This window comes from Gouania willdenowi, chromosome 10 (assembly GCF_900634775.1).
Source record: "Gouania willdenowi chromosome 10, fGouWil2.1, whole genome shotgun sequence".
NCBI classification, from domain to species: domain Eukaryota; kingdom Metazoa; phylum Chordata; class Actinopteri; order Blenniiformes; family Gobiesocidae; genus Gouania; species Gouania willdenowi.
The window spans coordinates 10,095,334-10,117,518 of NC_041053.1; the positions used below are offsets into that span (position 1 = coordinate 10,095,334).

The following is a 22,185-nucleotide window of genomic DNA, read 5'->3' on the forward strand; positions in this document are numbered from 1 at the left end:
TGAGTGAAGCTATAGCTATCAGGTGACCTTCACTTAGAAAAACATATATCAGGCCCTTGCGCATGCAGGCGTATACACGCGCTCACGTCAGTAAGTGTGTGTGAGTGTTGTATCCTCAATAATGCACAATTTTGTTTGGGGTCTGCATGTGGCCCCTGGGCTGCCAGTTGCCTATGTCTGATATAGAGTTTATATGCGGTAACCATAAAGTAAATGACGTATATTTTCATATGAAGGTAATGTATACTTGTTATAATGCACGTAATGTTCAACAAAGACCCCAATGGACTTCAATCAATAATCTGTTAAAGCTGTTCACTTTCCCCTTAAATGTAGTAGTCATAGATGATCTGTGGTATTTATGATTCCTCCAATCAGCGTTGGTACCAGACAAAGAGAATTGAAACATATGTGCTACTGGCCTTTTCTATGCATTATCATGTGTGCTTTAATTAACATTGAATTGTTCAACATATTACAACAAGTTAGACTGGTGCATTCAGCAATGTCTAAAGTCCAGAGCATATACAAGGTTTGATGGTTGTTTGAGTCAGAAAAACTGTAGAAACTACGTAGAGAACCTAAAGAGAAATCCTTCCTCCACACAGGAAGGTCCCCAGGTGTTCTGCTTTGTTCTATTTCATGGATAGAATCATTTATTTAGTCAGGGTTTTAGAAAAACAAAGCAAACTAACCTTCAACAAAGTAAATATAGTCAATGTCAATATAGAACGAGTGAAAAAAGTCACATTTTTGGGTGTGATCTTGGACCACGGGATCTGCAGGAAGTCACACATTAAACACATCAAAGAGAAGTTGGCGTAAATACATCAAAGGGAAGTTGGCGAGGAGTATTGCTGTCAAGAGGGGTATTCCATAAAGCGGGTTATGTTCAAACTCTGAGTATGTTCAGGCTCAAATGAGGGAAACTGAGTATCACGTTCCAAAAAGCGAGGTATGTTCTTCTCTGAGTATGTTACCATGGCAACATTGTCCGTGAACTAAACCTGGTCGCTGGCAGGTTTTATCAAAGAAACCCTGGGTTTCTACCTGGCTCCGCCCACCTGAACACCGTTTCTGAACACTTTAATAAACCTTACTACTTTTCTCTGAAATACATTAGTAACATCACACACCACAGACGTGTTCACATCATTACTAATGTTGTGTTGCTTTACGTTTTTTTTTTGTTTGTTTTTTGTGCAAACGGTAGTTTTCTTTCTAACATTGTGGATACAGATCATTAAGTGAAAGACACTGAGAGGTTGATCTGCATTAAAACATCTACTGACGTCTGTAGTAAAGTTCACTGAATGCAAACCTGTGGATAATATAAAGGAGGAGATGACAATTTAAATAAATCCACTTTTAAGGCTCAATTGTTGTTTTATATTGTTATACAGTTAAATCTGTAGATCACGCATCTTTGGAGTTATGATGGCGCAGTGAAGTGTGACGCTGCGCTTGAACGTGACAAGTTGCGGGTTCGCGTCCCCCTTCAGTGTTTTTTTATGACATTCTTTAGGACGTTGAGATTACTCTGGCGACAATATTACATTAACAATCAATATAAATGATGTGATATGAAGCAGCAGCCACTGTCTTTATATCCAGTGTAACAGGAGGGCTCTCTATGCAGCCATCCTATGCTGCTGCCACGTCTCCTTAGACACATTTTATTCATATTATTCACCGCTCGTCACGTCAGTGACCAAAAAGTGTGACTAATTACGGGTGATTTAAGCCACTATAGTCACTGAAGACTGAACGCACCTTTAGAACAGGCTCATATTCATCAATCACCGGCTTTTTTCACCCATTACAGTGAATAAATCACTATTTTCCGTTTGGTTGCCATGGCAGCTCGATTAAATCTGTGATCCATTGATGATGGCTTTTTGTCGCGCGCGTGCACGTAAGTAACCCAAGGTTTACATACTCAGGGTTGATTGACCCACTTCATACCAGCTTTAATGGAATCCGATACCCAGAGTTTCCCATCGCGGGGTATGTTGACCCAGAGTTTATGGATAGACTAAGAGTTTGTTAACCCGCCTTTATGGAATACTCCTCAGGGCATAACAAGGCACAACAAGTTTGGGGAAATACGTACAGAACTAACATCCAACCGTTATTCATAATGCAAAAAAGATCCATCAGACTGATACATAACGCAGGATACAGAGAACACACACATGAATTATTCCTAAAAACACCAGATTTAAAACTCCCAGATCTCATCCAACTCCAAACTGTTAAAATTATATATAAAGCAAGTAAAGGTTCACTTCCAAAAGGGTTGTTAGAGAGAGGAAAACTACATTTCAAGATTCAATATGCTAGAACCACACTGAAAACAATGAGTATAACAATATCAGGGGTTAAATTATGGAACTTTTTTAAAGGATTAAATAAAACAAAGCAGCAACATAAACCAGTTTAAAAAGCTTTTAAAATCATATTTTGTTAGTAAGGATAAGAAAAAAGCAACAATTTACCCTTGGACAGCAGTAATATATAATATGTACATAATAGTATAAAAGGAATTAATACTTAATAAACATAATAATTGTATTTACCTTTTTAAGTTTCTTTTTCGACTTGTGTGTAATTGTTTTACTGTAAAGTGTCTTTGAGTTTTTAAATAAAATGCATTAATATTATTATTATAAAAGGTATATATTGTGATAGAGAATATTAATAATTTAAATATTGCCACACGTTTTTTTAATATTTAAAATGTAATTCATATAATTTGTTGAAAATCTTGTACAGTGTAGTATATGATTAATATTATGTACATGCCTGTGTATATTACATGTATGTAAATGTATGAACATTTATGTACTGTATATATGTTTGATGTGCATGTATAAACTGTATACAGTATATATACATCTTTGTGAAGAATATATATTGAATGTTTCCTAATTATTATTATTATTATTTTTATATATTATCGAGAGAGCCTTGTTTTGTTTTTTGTAATGGGGTATAGGTGTGGTTAAGCTTTTGCTTCAAATGCCGAAATAACATTTAATTTCGATTCACATTAGTATGGAAAATAATAAAGCACTTGTTTTTAAAATGATTTATGTAATTAACTTTTTTGTTATTTGTATCTGTTAGTGAAATTTGAAAATATAAAGTGAGATGATCAGAGCACGAATGATGCCTTTTATTATTATAATTATTATTATTATTATTATTATTAACTAAATTTATATTTGACAAAGTGAAAGTATAGAATACAGTTGTGTAAGATTGTGTGTGCTTTTAATTTGATTAATTTTTGTCAAACAAATCGGTCCTTTGGAGCATGCAGTTTGGCCCACGGGAGAAAGTGACAGAGAAAACATGAATCATTGTGTAAATGAAATCACCAATATTTGCAGGAGCTCATAGTTTTCACAGTGCTTATATCGCACGATTGCAGTCTTTTTTTTTTTATGTTAAACCGTTGATAAAACTTAAAATTCTTACAAAATCCTTCAATTTTCCTCAAATGATGACATGATATTTCCCTTAATTAAATAGAAATTGGTCACAAAATCTAGAAAATTTAAACTGAAGATCCTGTTTGGACTGTGTCACCTTTTTCTTGTTATGGTTGGTTTTTTTTATATATTTTTTAATGTACGTATACATAGAAGTGCAAACTTTCCCGCATAAAATCTGTGAACCACATATTTGGCCCCTGAACTAAAATGAGTTTGACACCACTGGTATATCAACATTGGGGGTCCCTCCCCCCATGTTGAAAAACACTGTTGTAATGGGTTTTTGATGTCTCCTTCAGGTGGTGTCCTTCATGGTTCTGGGGCTGATGTCCATAATGATCCCTCAGTGTGCTGTGTTCGAGGCCTTGGTGGTGGTGTGTGTGTTCCTGGGACTGTGTGACGGATGCTTCCTCACCATGATGGCTCCCATAGCCTTTGAGCTGGTCGGACCCATGCAGGCGTCCCAGGCCATCGGTTACCTCCTGGGCCTCATGTCTCTCCCCATGACGGCTGGTCCTCCCATTGCTGGTGAGAACTTTAGTTCACCTTTTTATTTTGTTATTTATAGTTTGTCTTGCAGTGATTAACACGAAGCTGTAACAGAACAGAACGTGTCCATTTGTTCTTGGATGTTTTTATGATATTTTTATTTTTACTGAGAGGTTTGTTCCCCCTAACGATCTGTTTTTGTGTGTGACTGAACTGTGATATCAGTGATATTTTTTCTGCGCGCCTGCAGTTACCCACCTCTCTCCTGTGCGTATTCTGTGGTCCAGGCTCCTGACACGTAGGGGCTCTTGTTTTGAAGTTAACAGGAAGTTGAATCAGTAGCACAATGGAGGGTCTCCAAAAATCTTCTTTCTGTGAGTTTTATGGATCAAATGACCACATGTTGATATTCTTCTTGGTCCCTTTCTCACCTAAAATCTGTTCAGAACTTTCAAAAGTGGAGAATCAATGAAGTTATTTAGTCTCAGTGTGCTTCAGGTTTTTGTCGTTGTAGGTTCGAAATGCATCTTGGGAAACACAGGCAGAAAGAGAACCCTGTGGAATTATTTTTCTTTCTGGGTTATTGGCATGTTACAACCAAGTGGTTTTCTCAGAAAGGAGTTCAATTCAACCCTGAGGGCAACCTTTATTTATACCTTTACTGAGGAGAAGCTGTGACATCATCTTCAAAAGCCTTCGGGGGAGACTGTTCATAAAGCATTCTCACATATTGCATCTCCAATATGTCTCGTTACTTGTTTTGTGGGTGCCTTCGTACACCTGAGGTCAGAAATAAAGAAAGAATAAATGAAAAATGTACTAATAATAGCAGATTTGAACTTTAAAGTAATGTCTCTTATAGCAAGGCTACAGACTGAACCATAGAGCTGTACTTTATCATTTCTCTCTATGATATATTGTGTCAAACTCATTTTAGTTCAGGGGCAAAATACAGAGCAGTTGCATCTCAAGTGGGCCACGGAAAACTTTCAACAATAATGTGCCCTAGTTTGCACGTCCACCTTTAAATTATATACTGTATAGTATATGTCACCAACAATCTCCAAGCAATAGGTGACAGATATCAGTCCCTTCAGGATCTACATCTGCATTTCCTTCATTTTGTGTCAATGTCTTTTGTGGAATACCTTGAGGAAAATTGCTGGATTTTGTAAAAATTCAGAGTTCTTTAGGATTAAAAACATTGGATGCTCTAGTCTAAAGGGCCAGATTTGGCCCATGGGTCTTGAGTTTGGCACATGCTCCCAGCCAATGTTTCCCAAACAGGGGTACATGGACCCTTGGGGGTACAGGAGCACATTGCAAGGGGTACTCGTAAAGATTTAACAGTTAATATAAATAATAATCAGGAAGTGTTCCTATAGTTTTATTTAGGCTATATTTATGGACAAATTCACCACAAACTAACAGTACTATTACTCAATAAAACACTATATATTCTTGTAATTTATTGAAACAGGATTATTTTAGAGTGTAGAGGCTTTTTTATATCACACTTCTGACAATAGGAGACAATAATTAGCTACATTTTACAAAGGAGAAGGTATTTACTTACAGTTGGAGTAATCACATAAATGTTATGGGATTTTAAGAAATAAATAAATTACACTGTTTCACAAATGAATAGTGTTGTAGTAGTCGAGACCGGTCTTGGTCTCAAGACCAAATTTTAAAATTCTCGGTCTCGTCTCGGACGCTGAAGCATTTTGACTCTTGTCTCGGACCCTGGATTTTCCGTCAAGACCGTTCAAGACCAGCACTAATTCCTGCTATTTTTATAATGTGATAATAACACGGAGAAGAACGGGATAAAACAATCCTTTATTCATTATTTAATCCACCCTGTATAATGACCACAACCTTCCCTAATGTGACTGAGTGACGTGTGTGTGTGTGCGCGCGTGTGTGTGTGTGTGTGTGTGTGTGTGTGTGTGTGTGTGCGCGTGTGTGAGTGTGTGAGTGTGTGAGTGTGTGAGTGTGTGTGTGTGTGTGTGTGTGTGTGTGTGTGTGTGTGTGTGAGTGAGTGAGTGAGTGTCTGGCTACGGTGTCAGTTTGGACCACGGAGCGCGAGAGAGATAGAAACTAATCACCGGTAAAAATCCCAGTAAAACTCTGGAAAACAATCACCAGAAATAAATATCATCTCCCAGGTAAAGACAGTAGCTCTAACAACTGGTAAAATGATAACCTATAGGGACGCATTTACTCTGCCTCTGGGTCCTAGTGCCTACCGACCCTTGGTACATTACAGTAACCAAATTAAACTATATCAACTAAGTGAATTAATAAAAATGGCCTGTGTAAAGCCTTTTTCAAATTAAAAAATTATCTTGTGAAATTTGTGACCTGTTGACCTGCACAACTCAAAAGAATCAAGAATCATTATTTCTTGGCAGAAATGCTTTTAAACACTTGCTGTACATTCAGCTGACATAAAAATCTTGTTTTCAAATATGTAGAATAATTGTTTTTTTTTTTTTTTTTTTTTTTTTTTGTCCGTCAAATGTATTTAAAATAAACTAAAATTAAAGAGAGAATGTTATTTAACTGTTGAACCTTGTCATAATTTTGTTTATTTATTAATTTTTTTTAAATTAAAAAAAAAAATGTTCATGGTCTTGTCTTGGTCTCGATGCATTCTGGTCTCGGGCAAGTCTTGGTCTCGGATAGTGTGGTCTTGAACACAACACTGCAAATGAAAAAAGTCGATTAAATTATAGAGAGGGTACATATGATATGGAGAGGGGGAACACATGCTTTGACAAAAATGAAAAGGGGGTAACACGGGACAAAAAGATTAGGAACCACTGCTTTAAACCATTGTATTTTATTGATATAAAGAAGCTAACATTTTTAACCTCTGAGCAATTGTTTTCAAATAAGTAGTCAATATTCATGATAAACATGCAATATATATATATGTATATATATATGTATTTTTTCCAAATGAACAGTCAGAATGTGGAGCCACATTTAGGCTACAGTAAATTTACAGACATTTGGGATGTTAGCCAACTGGAGGCCGTCTCCGAGGAGTCCTTGAACAGGGTAGAGAACCATTGAATAGTCTGATCACATCGCTCTGATATCACTACGTCTGCACTTCCTCTCTCCAGCTCATGAATACACAAACTGTATGTATAAGAGCACTTATTTGATAACTTGAATCCCCTCTTACCCTCTCCAACAAGCTCTTCCATTCATCACTTTTATATTACGGCACTTTACCTTCCTCTTGCCTCTTCCTGGCGCCAGTTAGCACATAAGAGCTTTTTCTAAAATCACCATAATGGTAGAACAGTAATTATGTGACTCAAACATCCTTTCACTCTTATTGTACTCAGTCTGCTCTGCTTTTACCGCTCAATGCTCTTTTTTTTCTGACTGCCTTCCTCCTCCATCTCCTTTATGACTTCAGCTTTCAATCAGTTCGATGTATAGGCTGAATGCATATGATAAGGTTTGTGTTTTTTCACTTTGAGGCTAATTCAGCGCTTTAGAGCTGGCACATGTAGATCTAAACGATTTCCTGGGATCATGGAGAATTCAAGCACAGAGTTAATTAATATTTCAGTGAATTGATTTTTCTGTTGGAGCTCTTAGTACCCTGATGGGAAACATTGTGGCCTCACAGAGGAGGAGATTATGGGTTCAATTTAAGCACTGCTGGCACCAGTCTTTGAATTTGTATGTTCTGGGTTTTTTTTTTTAAACATGTTAGATTCCTCAGGGTTTCTCCCAAAAACAGGCATGTCTCTAGTTTGATGATATCCGCGAATGTGGTATATTGAGAGTAATCTTCTAAATCTTGACAGTAGTTCAAACCTCTTTCTTACGTGCTAATTGTCTACAGGTTCGTGTCAAGCTGTGACGTTTCTCTGTAAATAGTATAGCATCAGAAAAGGGGATGAGACACTTCTCCTGAGGTTTTGTTTTTCAGATGCTTGTGAGTCAGGAACTGTTTAATGCATGTCGTGGTCTCACAGCAACACTACTGGGCATATGGTTTCAGTTTTGGCTTTGCATCCTGGGAGGAACCGCACTCGTGCAACACACATACGGCTTTTCTCAGTGACATTATAAAACAGTTTATTTAATAAAGTATGTACGGTACTTTTATTCTTTTTAATTTGCTCTTCATTCACAGCAGGTGAGTCCATGTCTAAATGATATTCCAGTGTCTCCATAGGCTGTTCAGTACAGCCTGTTCAGTTCCTGAACAAGAATGCATACGTAACAGGCAGCGCTGTAAGTGCACCCACCTCCTCCCCCTTATGTCACTGGCTCAGCTTGTTAAACTTGTTGACCTGGCTCCGTCACTCTGCTGTCGTTTGTTTGCTTCATGTCATGCAAATAGATTTGGAATGGAATATAAGCAGCAGACATAAGAATGCTTCTTTGCATTCTGATTTTACAGTGAGTCAAAAAGAACTAGGATTATTTTAACAATGTCTTTATAATTGAATACGCTTTCACATATGCAGAGAGACATCAGTTTTTGAATGCTGACCTGCAAAGACACAAATGACCTCGCTAAGATAACGAAAAGCAGTAAAAGATAGAATTTATGGTTTAGAAATGATAACAACAGTATGATTTTTTTCATATTAACTCATTCAGTGCCAGCCATTTTCAGATTTTCTACCCCCCCCCCCCCCTCAGTGCCAGCCGTTTTTGAGCATTTTGACTGATTTCTGAAATCTGACACCAGATTCTGAAAGATTGAAACCTCTACTTTCATCAAAAACAAAAATTGTTTCTGGCTCGTTTAGTTCTTTTATAATCAGCCGTTGAATAGAGCAAGTTTTACACAAATCTTCAGTTTCAGAGCAAAAAGCTGAAAAAAAGCCTTTTTCTAAAAAAAAAAAACCCTGTCAGTGACTTTAAAGCTATTTTTTTGCTTTAATGACAACTATAACATCTGAACATTGTTTCCTTATATAAAACAAAAAAAAAAAACACTGAGACCGGGCTTTTGATGGCAAAATTGTTATTATTTTACTATCTGGTTCAGGGTTGAATGGAATTCTTACTGTATTTTGGTGTTCTTCCAAGTTTCTCTCCCGTCAGTCTGCACACACGCAACTTCCCCCTCCTCCTGGACATGCAGAGTGTCATTGCGTTCCCCGTTTTTTAATATCTTTTTATCTCACCATCGCCACACTATCCATGAGTTCCACACATGCTCTGGTCGAGTGCGCGCTGCTGGGAACGTCAAATCTCGTACGTAGTGCCATTTTCTCTCTCGTAAACACCTTTCCTTTCTCCCTCTGAGCTCTGCTGAGCATGGATGATCTCTCTGTCCAAAGGTGCGCTGTCACCTATTATTTTGCTATCTGACTCACAGGCTGTTAGTTGATGGTTTTATCTCACCATCGCAACATTATCAATAATCCACTCATGTTCTGTGTTAGTATGTGGAGCTGTGAGCTGCTGGATACGTCACAATATCACTCCGTAGCGCCATAATCTCACTTGTTCCTGCTTCTTCCTCCTTCGCTGGGTAGCATCAGTGGCTAATCTCTCATCTAAAGTTGTACTGCTGCCATCTTCAGGGCACAGTTGGTCACTGCAACACCCCGCAGTTTAGATATTGATGAGGGACCTCCGCCAGGGTGTTTTCTAGTAATCCCCGTGAAAAAACGCAAATGACGAGTTATCTCGTCAATGGCACTGAGTGAATTAATAGCAACAGCAGTAATAAAATAACAACAATAATACAAACATAAATAACAATAACAAATCTTTGAGCAACATTAAAAGTTATGTCTAACAAATTAATATATTCCAAACTATTCCAAGAGCTTTTATTATGGAAACTCAAAAACACACAATTACAACAGCAGCAGTTCATTAGATATCATTGAAGAAAAGATATATTGTGCGTACATATATTGAAAACCATGTGAATACATAGATACTCGATATCACATGTATTAAACTTAAGGCCCGGTGACCAAATCTGGTCCTTAAGACCATCTAACTCGGCTCCGCAGGAGTAAGTGAAAAAAAAAAAGACAGAAAAAACATGAATTATTGTGAAATTGAATAGTTGTAGATATCTCAGCCCTTCTAAATACACAAATTCAATGAAACTGAAAAAGATTTAGAGGATCACAAACTTCCCATGCTTTAATCACATGACTGCAGTCATTTTCAATCTCAAATTGTTCAAAGGACTCAATTTTCCTCAAATTACTTCACATACTATATTTTCCCCAAATGAAATAAAAATGGTCACAAAATCAATACAATTTAAAAGAGGAAATCCTGCAGGGACTGATATCTGTCACTTATTGCTTGAATATTGTCGGCGCCTTAAATACTATGTGGTGGATTCACTAAGATCTGAAATAAATGGTGGTAAACCAGGTGCGTCAACATTGTGATTCTAATAGCTGCGTGTTTAGACATGGTTGACACCGCCCGTTTTTTTGCTCGTTTAATGTGGAGAGGTGAGTGCACTGAAGCACTAAATTATATTTGAATAAGTTTAATTGGAGGCAGGTGGACTTCTCTGTCTGCTGCACAAACATTTAATAATGTAGAAAACAAAATGCTTTTTAATAAACGTTAAAACCTAATGTTATTTTTTGTCCGCTAATTTAATGTGTCTGCTCCGTCAGTTCCTGTAACTTTGCTCTTATCAGTCCATGGAAAACATCATCCAGCAGGTCTGAGCTCCAGAGCAGCGCTGTGTCACGCACACTCAGATGTGAAGATTGTACCATCGCTGCGTAAATTGCGCAGCTGCTCAGCTGATTCTGGCCTGACGCTCCTTACCATCAACGCGACACGAGAGTTTGATTAAAAACATGGAAATTAAGACATAGGAGCTCACTGGAGCGCCCCTGTGTGTGTCCACCACAGTGGACACACACACACCAGACTCCACACGTGTTACCTGAGATGTTCAGCTGTTTCACTCCCTCACATACACTTTACTCAGCATTATTTCATTCAGTGGCTGTTAATATTGCCTATTGTTTTATTTAAATTATTTTCTTGTACTAGAAGGGTTAACTGGAGCATTTTTACATCTCTGCATGCTCTGTATTGTGTCAACATTCAGTGCAGCCATGATCTCTGTGTGTGTGTTTGCACCTGAATGTGGGTCGTACTATTTTCTGGTGCAGAAACAGTCACCGCAAATAGTTCCAGTTTGATTAATTGCATTGCGTCCACTGCATACATTTATTTGCATTTCTCCCTCCTATATTTTTGTGCCCCTTATGAGATCCGCCTATTTTACATATTCATCAGAGGGATTGTGTGGGGGGCATTGTGATGCGCTGAACACGCGCAGTCCTGATTCCCTGGGATTTGTATCCCTTATTAGCGCGTGGAGTGACGTTTGCACACGTTTTAATACCCGTAAATCTTTAGTGAATTCTCCCCTATATGTATCATTCATAAGTGGAAGTACAAACTTGGGGACATTAATGTTGAAATTGTTTGTTTTCCCGGAGCTGGAATGAGTCTGTTGCTGAAGATGCTCTGCCATTGTTCACTGTGTAGTGAATAAGTATTCTTCTTTCTGCCACCCGATGGACTGTCCCCAGTTCAACTCTCAATGACAGTGCTCGACTTTTTAATCATTTCGTTAAGTCTGTTTCTGTCCCTTAAGGCGAGATTGCTTCCACCAACAAAGAACAAAGCAGTGGTCACCACAGTTTGATAGAAGGTCTGCTGTTGTTAAATGACCTTGTGATGGCCTGCTGTGCTGACCCTTTAAGTACAGCGTGTTCATGTGGTTGGTCCATTCTAGTTTATCATCCACTACTCTCAGGTAGAGGTGGGCAGAAATGGAAAAAGATTCATATCACAATTTTTTCTTTGTAAAACAACGACCACGATTTTATGGCAATTTTTTCATTCAGATTATTTAGACTATTTTAATGTTATTCACCAGTAAAACAAACTCATTCTGAAAATCATTGCCCTAAATGGAAAAAAGAGATAACGGATCATCTAAGTCAGCGCACTTTTCAAACATATTTCAAAAAATTAAGTAAGCCATTTATCTAACTTCTTCCAGATGCATTTAACAACAAACAAAAAGGATGACATGCAAGTTATTTTAGTCACACACAGTCTTTTTACTTTGTTTAACAAAAGTGGTGTAGCATTAGCAACACTTGTTACATAACAAGGCACCGTATCAGTATAGTGATTTCTACTTGTTTTTTAGGTAACATACCTATGTTAATAAAATCCTACTTTAAGCAGTGTTTTGAACCCCTCATTTCAAAGTTTGGACAATAATATCCTTCATAAGATGAAACATTACTGCTTTGTGGTGTGATATGGACCAATATTAATATCTCGATATTTTTCTTCAAAATGGCAATAGGCGATATAAACTAATTTTACCAGAAACGCAATAGTTTTTCATGGAGAAAAATGCCGCAAAGACTTTTATTAATCACTAGCAGCTCAATATCAACATTTTATGCCACATTTGACTTTTTCCTTCATTAAGGCTTAAATGTGTCATTAAATTATGTATTGTTGCTTCTTTCATGGCAGCTCTGAGTTGCTCAAAGTAGTTTTCAAACCACATTCAAGTCGTGGTCCCTTTAAGAAAGTCACAGCCTGGAGAGGTGTGTTAGCCTTGTGAGCTGCTGGCAAGCGACACACAGAGTTAGTTACAGAAGGGAAATACATGTAGTGTTTTCTCAAACATCTCTCAGTGCTTCCAACACTCAGAACTGATGAAGTTTTACAGAACAGAAGGACATCTGCACTGAGCCTCCAAGAGGCAGCCACTAACAGAGGGAAAGTAGCACAGCTCCTCACACTCCGTGCACTGGGAGGGAGGGGAGGGGAAGGGAGTGGTACTGGACTGTACTTCTACTCTGATTAATCCTTCGGTGGGTCTGTAGTACTGATATGACCCTGACTAGCAAATTGTGTGATTTAGCAGAGAAAAAAGCCTTTCTATGCCACAGAAATATGGCACAGACGAGGCACCGCCAGGGATAAAATCTACACTGCAGATGGTTCTACAATCTCCGTGATTTGGCAGATTGTTTTAATCCTTCACTATCTACTATCATCAGATGGCACACCCATACTCTCAGGTATCTTTAGTTGAAACAACATCTACCTCCTTTCCAAGAATGGTGACTGGAACTGGAGTAGACTTCCTCTTCCTTTAGTCTTTTACCATCTCTTTGATTTTGGAGATGTTCAGCTGGAGTTGATTAAGGTTGCACACCATCCCCTCTTTAAAACAGAACAGTCAAGTACATGTTATTTATTGTCCACACATGGCCAGGTGTGAGCTGTAAAGAGCCAAACCAGAATAACTTCTGATCGGAAATAAGGTACACTTCTACAATTGTATGTAAAAGTGTAAATATTTACTTATATCAGAAGATCTTATAAGGGGCAAACTATTAAGTCACAGACATCTGGATGTATGAAAACTTTCACTTTTCATACATCACTTTTTATCTGAAAATTTATTCAAGCATGTTTCAAGTGAAGCAAGTCCCAGAAAAACGATAACTGAACCAGCAAATTGCAAAGAAACAGAATCCATGAAAGAAAAGTATGGGTACTCACTGGGAAATACAAAAAGAAACAAACCTTTAGAAACTGAACATGCACCAGTTAACAGTGTTCAAGCACTCCTTAAATAGAGAGGGTCATCAGGAAGATGTGGGAGGGACAGAGAGGTAGATACTGTGTATTCATGCTCTCTGTACTCACACACTGACAGGTCAGGGAGTGCAATACACAAGAAGGTATTTTTAACCAAACTGAAACATGTAATAGCTGAAAGGATAGGCAAAACACCATCTGACAAAGTAACTAACGCATTACACAAGGAAGGTAAAAGCCCAATGAAAGAAACCCCTACAGCAGAGAAGGGCAACTTCTATCTCAGCAGGGGCCACAAAAATGCCAGCTGAGGGCCACATTATCAAAAGTAGGCATTAACAATACTGACCAATCTTTCCATTAATACAGGAAAGAATGCATTGTTTGTGGTTGTTTTTGTTGTTCAGTGTATTTTTGGAGTTACTTTTTGCTGTTTTGTTTTTGTCATTTTTTTTTTCTCATTTTGTAGATTCTTGTTGTTCTTGTTTATTATTATTATTGCCTACTTTCTGTGTATTTGTTAGGGTGTTTTGAGTCATTTTTATTATTTAATTTTATAAAAAATAAATACTCCCAAGATCTCAAATTAACTGAAACACATAACCCCCCCCCAAATTACCAGTTGTGACAGACTGTTTTCACCATAACTTGCACCAGCAGTGACCAGAACTTTTGGCTGCTGACTCTTGATATCTTGGTTTGTATGTACATCCTAATGTATTCTATCCTACTGGATTCTGTATTTTCTTTAGACTGTGTTTTGTGGCTGATGGTAAAAGGATAGAAAAATATTTGATAAAAAAAAAAATACTGCTTTTGTGAAGAAATAGAATAATATTAAGCAGAATTTGAGCTCTCAATAACATTTTTTGCTTTCTCAATTGGCCCCTCCTCTAAGATATCACATGTACTGATGTCTTTTTGTTCTTCCCATCCTCCTCTGCTCAGGTCTCCTCCGTGGTTATTTTGGGAACTACACGGTAGCCTTCTCTCTGGCCGGGGTCCCTCCTATAGTTGGTGGGGTGGTGCTGTTCTTTGTGCCGATGATACAGCGTCGTCTCCAGCAGCAGCAGAGGCAGACATCGCCCGACGAGCCGTCCTCTACCTCACACATGCTCCCCACCTGCCAACCAGCCGCAGAACCCAAGAGCTGCACCAACGGTGACGTCTTGCCGGGTTACACCAACATGGAGACACACATCTGATCCACGCACTGAACAGGTTACAAACATCTCAAGTATTCACAATAGGCAGAGTTTGAGATTCTTGCCAGGGGGGGAAAACAAAAAATAAAATTGAATATATAGACTGTCTCGAGATTCGCGACAACCTCAATATGTGTAACATATACAATAATGCAAAAATGATTAGTGACATTATTGATAATGTTGACTACAAAAATTTGTAACGTCTACCGTCCTGAATAATCAAATCAAATCAAAATGCATGTTCTGACTCATTCACACTCTTAAGGGTTTAAATGCTTCTCAAATACAGCAGCATATGACCAGCATCATATAGCATTTGAAAGTTTAGAATCTTCCGTTTTTAACCATATAAACCATTCTAAGACACAACCATCTCAACAAACAGTCAATTATTTTGTCAAACTTGGAAAAAAAATTACAACATAAACAAGCCAGCACTGCTCACCTTTAAAGCGATGTTATGTCTAATTAAATCCATATATTCCATCAAAGGTGGTCTTAAAATCTTCCTAAGACATTACAATGAATCTCAGCATTTAGTCCAAAACACAGTAAAACTGCTGTAAAAATAAATAAAATGTAATGTCCTATTTACAAGAAGAAAGCAGTGTTAGTGAGCACTTCTCTTTTGCAGAGATAATCCATCCCACCTCACAGGTGTGGTATATCAAGATGCTGATTAGACAGCATGATTATTGCATAGGTGTGCCTTAGGCTGGCCACAATAAAAGGCCACTCTAAAAATCACACATCACAATGCCACAGATGTCATAAGTTCTGAGGGAGCGTGCAATTAGCATGCTGACTGCAGGAATGTCCACCAGAGCGTGACCATTGTGTCATTCATCCGCGACCATCACCTAATGTTGCAGCATGATAATGCACGGCCCCATGTTGCAAGGAACTGTACACAATTCCTGGAAGCTGAAAACATCCCAGTTGTTGAATGGCCAGTATACTCATCGGACGTGTGACCAATTGAGCATGTGTGGGATTCTGTGGATCAGCGTATACGACAGCATGTTCCAGTTCCTGCCAATATCCAGCAACCCCCCCCAATAAAGCAAAACTGCACATTTCAGGGTGGCCTTTTATTGTGGCCACCCTGAGCCACACTTGTGCAATAGTCATGCTGTCTATTCAGCATCTTGATATGCCACACCTGTGAGGTGGGATGGATTATCTCTGCAAAGGAGAAGTGCTCACTAACAATTCACTTCAATTCAACTTTATTTATGTAGCGCAAATTACAACAAAGTCATGTCAAAGCGCTTAACAAAATATAGAGTAACAGATTTAGACAGATTTGTGAACAATATTTGTGAGAAATAGGTCTTTTGTGTTTATAGAAAATGTTTTACATCTTTGAGTTCAGCTCATGAAAAATGGGAGCAAAAACAAAAGTGTTTATATTTTTGTTCAGTGTACACACACACACACACACACACACACATTTGACTTTTATTTTTTTCCTCAGGAACTCAACAACAGCAGCACGTCTCTCATCTGTAGTATTCCACAGTGTCTCACATCTCACCTCTGATCCTCCTGGACACTTGTAGACTGTTTAGTCGATGTTTTTTTTTTTTTTTTTTTTAGTTTTTTTTTTTCTGAAATGTGACAGGAAAAAGTTGCTGATCTTGCTTCAGAGAAGACTGAAAGACTGTACTCGTGGATGATGAAGGTGAAGGACACAAGTAGTGTAGCAGCACAAACCTTCAAAGAACACGAGAATCCAATCCAAACATGTTTTCTACTCTTGTCCTAATTCAGATGAAGAGGCATTCAACGTTAAAATAGTGAAGGGATACATTTCCACATGTAGTACCTCATGTTTTTGATTTATTTTCAGTAAGCGTTGTATTATGTTTCAGTTTCGTACCTCATATAATATCTCAGTTGATCGACCAGCAGGTTAGCCATATTGAGCTGGTTTGTACCGTTGATGTGTTGCTGTATGGCGGCGACATCAGAGAAGGCCTAATCTCCTCTAACAAACGTAGGACACGGTTTGTTGGGAAGATGAGCCGTCAGAAGAAGTCACAGAAACCAAACTTCCCATTAGGTCTAGACTGGGGTCCATCATTTGCATTTTATTGCAGGCAACTGGTTCCAGTGCATCAAACACTGATATATTAAGTCTTTTATTGCTTTTCGTTTTAGGATTTCCATAAACTAAACTCTGCGATTGACGGAAGCTCTGCAGACTCTGTAATGTTTGGACAAGCAGTTAAGGTTTTATTGGTCTTTTAAAGTTTTACTGCAAATGTTTAGCAGCGTGCAGGACCAATCTGCATCACTGTGCTTTGATAAGTGTAGTTGGCAGTCTTTTTACAGCGCACACAGGAACTCAGCGTGTGCCGAGACAGAATTTTACCATTTCATCTGCCACATCAGATGACGTGAGTGTGTACAAGTGCGGTTCGCGTTTTGATACAAGAGGCTGTTTTGTAATATGAGGCCACACTGTATGATCTGTTCACGCAAGGGAACAGATTGTCCAATTATTCTGGTGACAAGGACGAAGTGCAGCGCGTTGCTAATGAAACAAAGTCTCTTGTTGAGAGTCAGAGCGACTAATTTGGACCACATACCTCGTAAACAATGAAACTGAATGAGCCGTGCTGCTATAATCGACTGTTAGAGTTCCAGTTTGTAGTGACATGTTTAAGCGAGCAGTGAAAACGGGACCTGCTTCAAGGAAGCGCTCAGCATTTTTTTCATTTGGGGGAATTCCTCTTTTTGCTTTGAGAGCCATTTTTTAGTTTATACTGAAGCGGATCAGGGCCAATTTTGATGGAGAAAATAATTAAGAATAAATTAAAAATTAAAATAAAATAAAAATAATAAATTAAGAATAGAGTCAAAATGTCGAGAATAAAGGTTAAGGTTGAAATTATGAGAATAATGTCAAAATACACTCAAAATACAATATTGTGATTTAAGTCAAAGGTTTGCTAATGAAGTCAAATTTATGGAAGCAGACTGGGGCCGATTTACCATATACAACAATAGTCTCCATCAAAACTGGCCCTAATCTGTTTCCGTAGCTCCTGAATAACAACAGATGAACTAAATGCTCCACCTCCTCCAAACTTGACAGTTTTTTCCTTCTGAACAGTTTAAGTTTTGGTAATATCTCTTCAAAGTCCTTAAAGACTAACTAAACCCCTGAGCTGGGTTTAGACCGTCGTGAGACAGGTTAGTTTTACCCTACTGATTAGTTGTTTTTGCAATAGTAATCCTGCTCAGTAGGATGAATTGGCCCTCGTCAGCTTCCGTAGATTTGACTTCATTAGCAAACCTTCGACTTTTATCACAATATTGTATTTTGAGTTCATTTCCGAAATTTCTACTTTAAAGCTGATATCCAGAATTTCTGAGAAATCTATGTTTATGTATGATTCTTTTGAAATGCGAAAAATACCTAACTTTTACTATGGTCTACTGCAGGTGGTCATTCATATACATTAATGTATATAAGTCCCTCCTTCGTCCTATAGACCCCTATACAAATGGAAACAATAGGCTTCGACCTCCTGTTTTTGAGACTGTCAATCAAAGAAATGCGTAACTTTGCACGGAAACAAGGCGGCGCGTCACAACAGCAAACAGGTAAATATGATTTTGGCTCTTACCTGACCCATAGACCTATATCAATGTGACCCGATGCAACCTTGTTCGAAAAGTAGAGGCGTGGCTTCTGGTAGATTGGAAGAGGCAGTGGAAGGGAGTGAGGCTGTTTAGGGCGGGACATCGAGACGTTTCTCAGAAACTCTGGATATCAGCTTTAATCTTGTCTTTTTGACTTTAATGTCAAAAATACTTTATTCTCGACATTTCAACTTTATTCTTGATTTGCCCGAAAATGTTTTCTCCATCAAAAGTGGTCCTTCTGTAAGTTTACAACATGTCACAACCTAAAAGCTGCACAAACCTCAGTGCTGAGTGTAGCTCCTCAGCTGTTATAAGGCAAACAAACACCGATACCTCCGTATATTCAGCCCTCAGTGGGTCATTGCTTTGCATTGACATTAACCATTGGACAACATACAAAGCCACACTAGGAGTGATTCCTCTTCTATATACGTATGTTTAGGTCACACAAACCTGTGTGCTAACAAGCAGCTGATGAATATTCAGATTTGTTATTTGCCTTCATGTTTGTTTATTTGTTGCTTTTTAATCCTCATCATTCCTGCTGTCTGTTACCTCCTCACAGTTACCGACTGTCATTTCTCCCTCATCGTGTTCGTTTTATTCCAGCCTGTAACTGAAGGGATGCTAATTTTAATGCCCTTGGATGATACACATGTCAATGTGTCATTATGAGTAGTTTCTCCTACACCTTTCATGTTTGCACAGATGTTTATCTTTCTGTTATTATATACATGAATGTTAATTTGGGATCGCAGCACCTGGATTAGATGTTTTACCGCTTGACATTACATTTAGTGTGAGGGAAAAGTCATGTTTTACTTGTTGCATTTTAAATGTTACCTTATATCAATTGAAAAGCCAACAGACTCAGTCGTGACTAAAGGTGTGAACAGTGTGAACCGTCCACGTGCCAGAGATATAAGCTAAAAATCGACAAAAATAAGAGTTTTGATTATTGAACTGGAGTCGGCAAAAATGTTTTAAGACTTGTTACGTGAACGTGAGTCGGGGATGCTTTCAGTATGACTGCAAAACCAAACGCCTTAAAATACTTTAATCGTGTAAATAGCATCCATTACATTTTTAATTCAGATTTTGTTGCAGGATTAAAAATAATCTTGCTCCTGAATTAACACTGATCTTTCCGCTACTCATCCGTCTGTGTCACACTACACTTTTCTGTTTGGTTTCTGGTTCTTTTTTATTTATTCAAATAACTTTAATGGCTATTAAAGCACCCAAAATTCTACCAAACATGCAAATCGGAGGAGGGGGTTACGCTGAATTCACGCAATGTTAGCTACACTGCTAGCCCCTTAGCCAGCTGTTTATTGGGGAAAAAATACCATTGAAATGCGTGATATGCTCCCAAAGCATTATTAATGAAACGTTTATTTATCGCCACATTATTATTGCCACAACCCCCATTTTTGCACGAAACCCTGCGCAGCCGAGGAGCTACTTCTCCTGTAACGTATCACCAGGTTAAATGATCACCAGTTCAACTAATACACCAACAGCTAAACCTATCTTTGTACCAGTGCCTTTTAAATTTAAATGCAGTCATGTTGGGGCTTGATTTTAAATGGAGAAAGAGGAGAAAAAAAACAAGTCACATTGATTTTTCCGTTGCAGAATGTGAGTTCCGTTTCCTGCGATCACAGAAAATCGGAGGTCCTGATTTCTAATGTTTGAAATAACACTGTGTAGACTTAGTGTTTTGACTGTGAACATAACCTTTCAACTATTTTCATGTTGTTACCTTTTTAGACACGCTGTCGTTTTATATGATATATAAAAGACTTAGATTAGAAGACATCTGCTCTACAGCTAAAAAATTAAGATTATTAGTCACATATTGCTGATAAATAATACATACCATTAAATGTTCTCAAATCAAGAAACTCAAGCAGAAATTACAAGTATAAGACACTGTCAAAGGAATGGACCCACCATGCTTGTGAAGTGAATGAGCCAATGAGTGTGGAGGCTGCACAGATGGATTATTAGAGATTATTTTACATGCGGTTACTAACTCACTCAGTTTCTGGTAAGAACCAGCTGAGGGCACCTTTTTATTAACACACTCTGGATTTAATTAGAAATTAGAACATTGTTAGCTTAAAGTGTTTGAATAATAAAGCATATTGCTTCTCATTTGGTTAAACAAACCCTGTTTCCTGTCAACGTTGAATTAGATGTGTCATTTCTATTAATAATAGAATGACAAACAGCTTCGATATTTGTTGTTTTCTTGTTTCCTGATGTAACAAACTCAGGTTAAAGACTGTGACACTGATTTCCCGCTGGAAAATCATCCGCGAGGTTTCCCCTAGTTTCCTCCCACAGTCTCTAAATATGTGCGTTACGTGTCTTGTTCACTCAGAACAAGCTGGTCTAAAAGACAGAAATAATAAAACAAGTCACATTTATTCTTGAATTACTGCTTTAGGTAGAAGTTAATTTAAAACAAGTAATTTAGTAAATCCACACTAAAGATCTCGCAGGTGACTATCACTTTATGACAGAAGATTTCTATTCGGCACTTGCAACAAACTTTTGACTTTTGGCACTATTTTTGTACCCAGAAAAATATATTTATATTCTTAAATCCAAAACGTCATGCCTATTTTTTGCTAAAATAAAATGCAAGTGGTTTTGTAAGGATAATGGTTTTGTTGTGATACTACTGGAAAGAGAGTGTGGTTTGTCTCTTCAGGTCTGGGAAGCGGGTCCACCTCCTGTGACCTGCTTCATTGTCTGACGTCTGAGGGTGGGGGTCTCCGACATGTCATTGTAAAGTTGACATTTAGTCACGTTTAGCACTTAAAGCTGAGCCCTTTGTGTTTTTATCTGATCCATGCGTATGTCCAACTAATGTCAGCGCTTGTTTTAATAAACCTTCTGCAACTTTTGTTTGGTACTTGTCAAGTTATTTGAGCAGTTGTTGGTTGTGCTTTCTGTGTGTCATTACATGTAGGAGATATCCTCACTACTATTAGCTGTATACTTTATTATTCTATTTTATTATTATTCTTCCGTGCCCTAAAACTACTTGCACAATTCAAACCCCATTTCAACAAGTAAGGTATCAACATTTTCAGAAAATTCAGGACATCTCTGCTATGTTCAAGTTTTTATAAACTATTCAACTTTTTTAATTTTTCAACTCTTTATTCAAGATTATTCTCATTCATTTCCCCATCCACTTCAGCCATTTTCAATATTTTAAACCTTTAACTTTAACTCCAGCTGTTCAGCAATTCGTAAACCAATTTTAAACATTCAACCTTCAAAATGTTCAGCTCTATGTTCACTTTCAGCTAAAACCTTCAACCTTTTTATACTTTATTTAGATTAATTAAAATCCTTCAACCTATTTCAACAATTACTGATCATATCTTCTGCATTATTTCACAGAGGGTTCATTTGCTAGTGCTAATGCTAAACAAATGCCAATCCAGTGCTAGGTTAATGTTAAGATGATGTTATTGCTAAGCTATTGCTAAACAAATGCTAATCCAGTGCTAGGTTAATACTAATGCTATGTTAATGTTAAGATAATGTTATTGCTATGTTAATGCTAGCTTAGTGCTAATGTTAATGCTAGATTAATGTTAATGCTAGGTTAAGGTTATTAACCAGAGCTGCCAAGCCTCACCCTATGAGTGTGACAGTCACGCAATTTGATGCATTCT

The 22,185-nt window shown here is 37.8% G+C and overlaps 1 protein-coding gene across 2 annotated transcripts in view; it reads left to right on the forward strand.

Moving 5' to 3' along the window:
- Window positions 1-18,032, forward strand: part of slc16a2 (solute carrier family 16 member 2) — a 51,194-nt gene extending 33,162 nt beyond the window's left edge. For both annotated transcript variants that reach the window (XM_028459478.1, XM_028459479.1), the window contains exons 5-7: window positions 3,800-4,028; window positions 14,568-14,840; window positions 16,305-18,032. In XM_028459478.1, coding sequence (XP_028315279.1) covers window positions 3,800-4,028; window positions 14,568-14,824 — 486 coding nt within the window. In that variant the 3' untranslated portion in view covers window positions 14,825-14,840; window positions 16,305-18,032. The remainder of the gene's footprint in view (window positions 1-3,799; window positions 4,029-14,567; window positions 14,841-16,304) is intronic.
- Window positions 18,033-22,185: the final 4,153 nt, after the last annotated feature.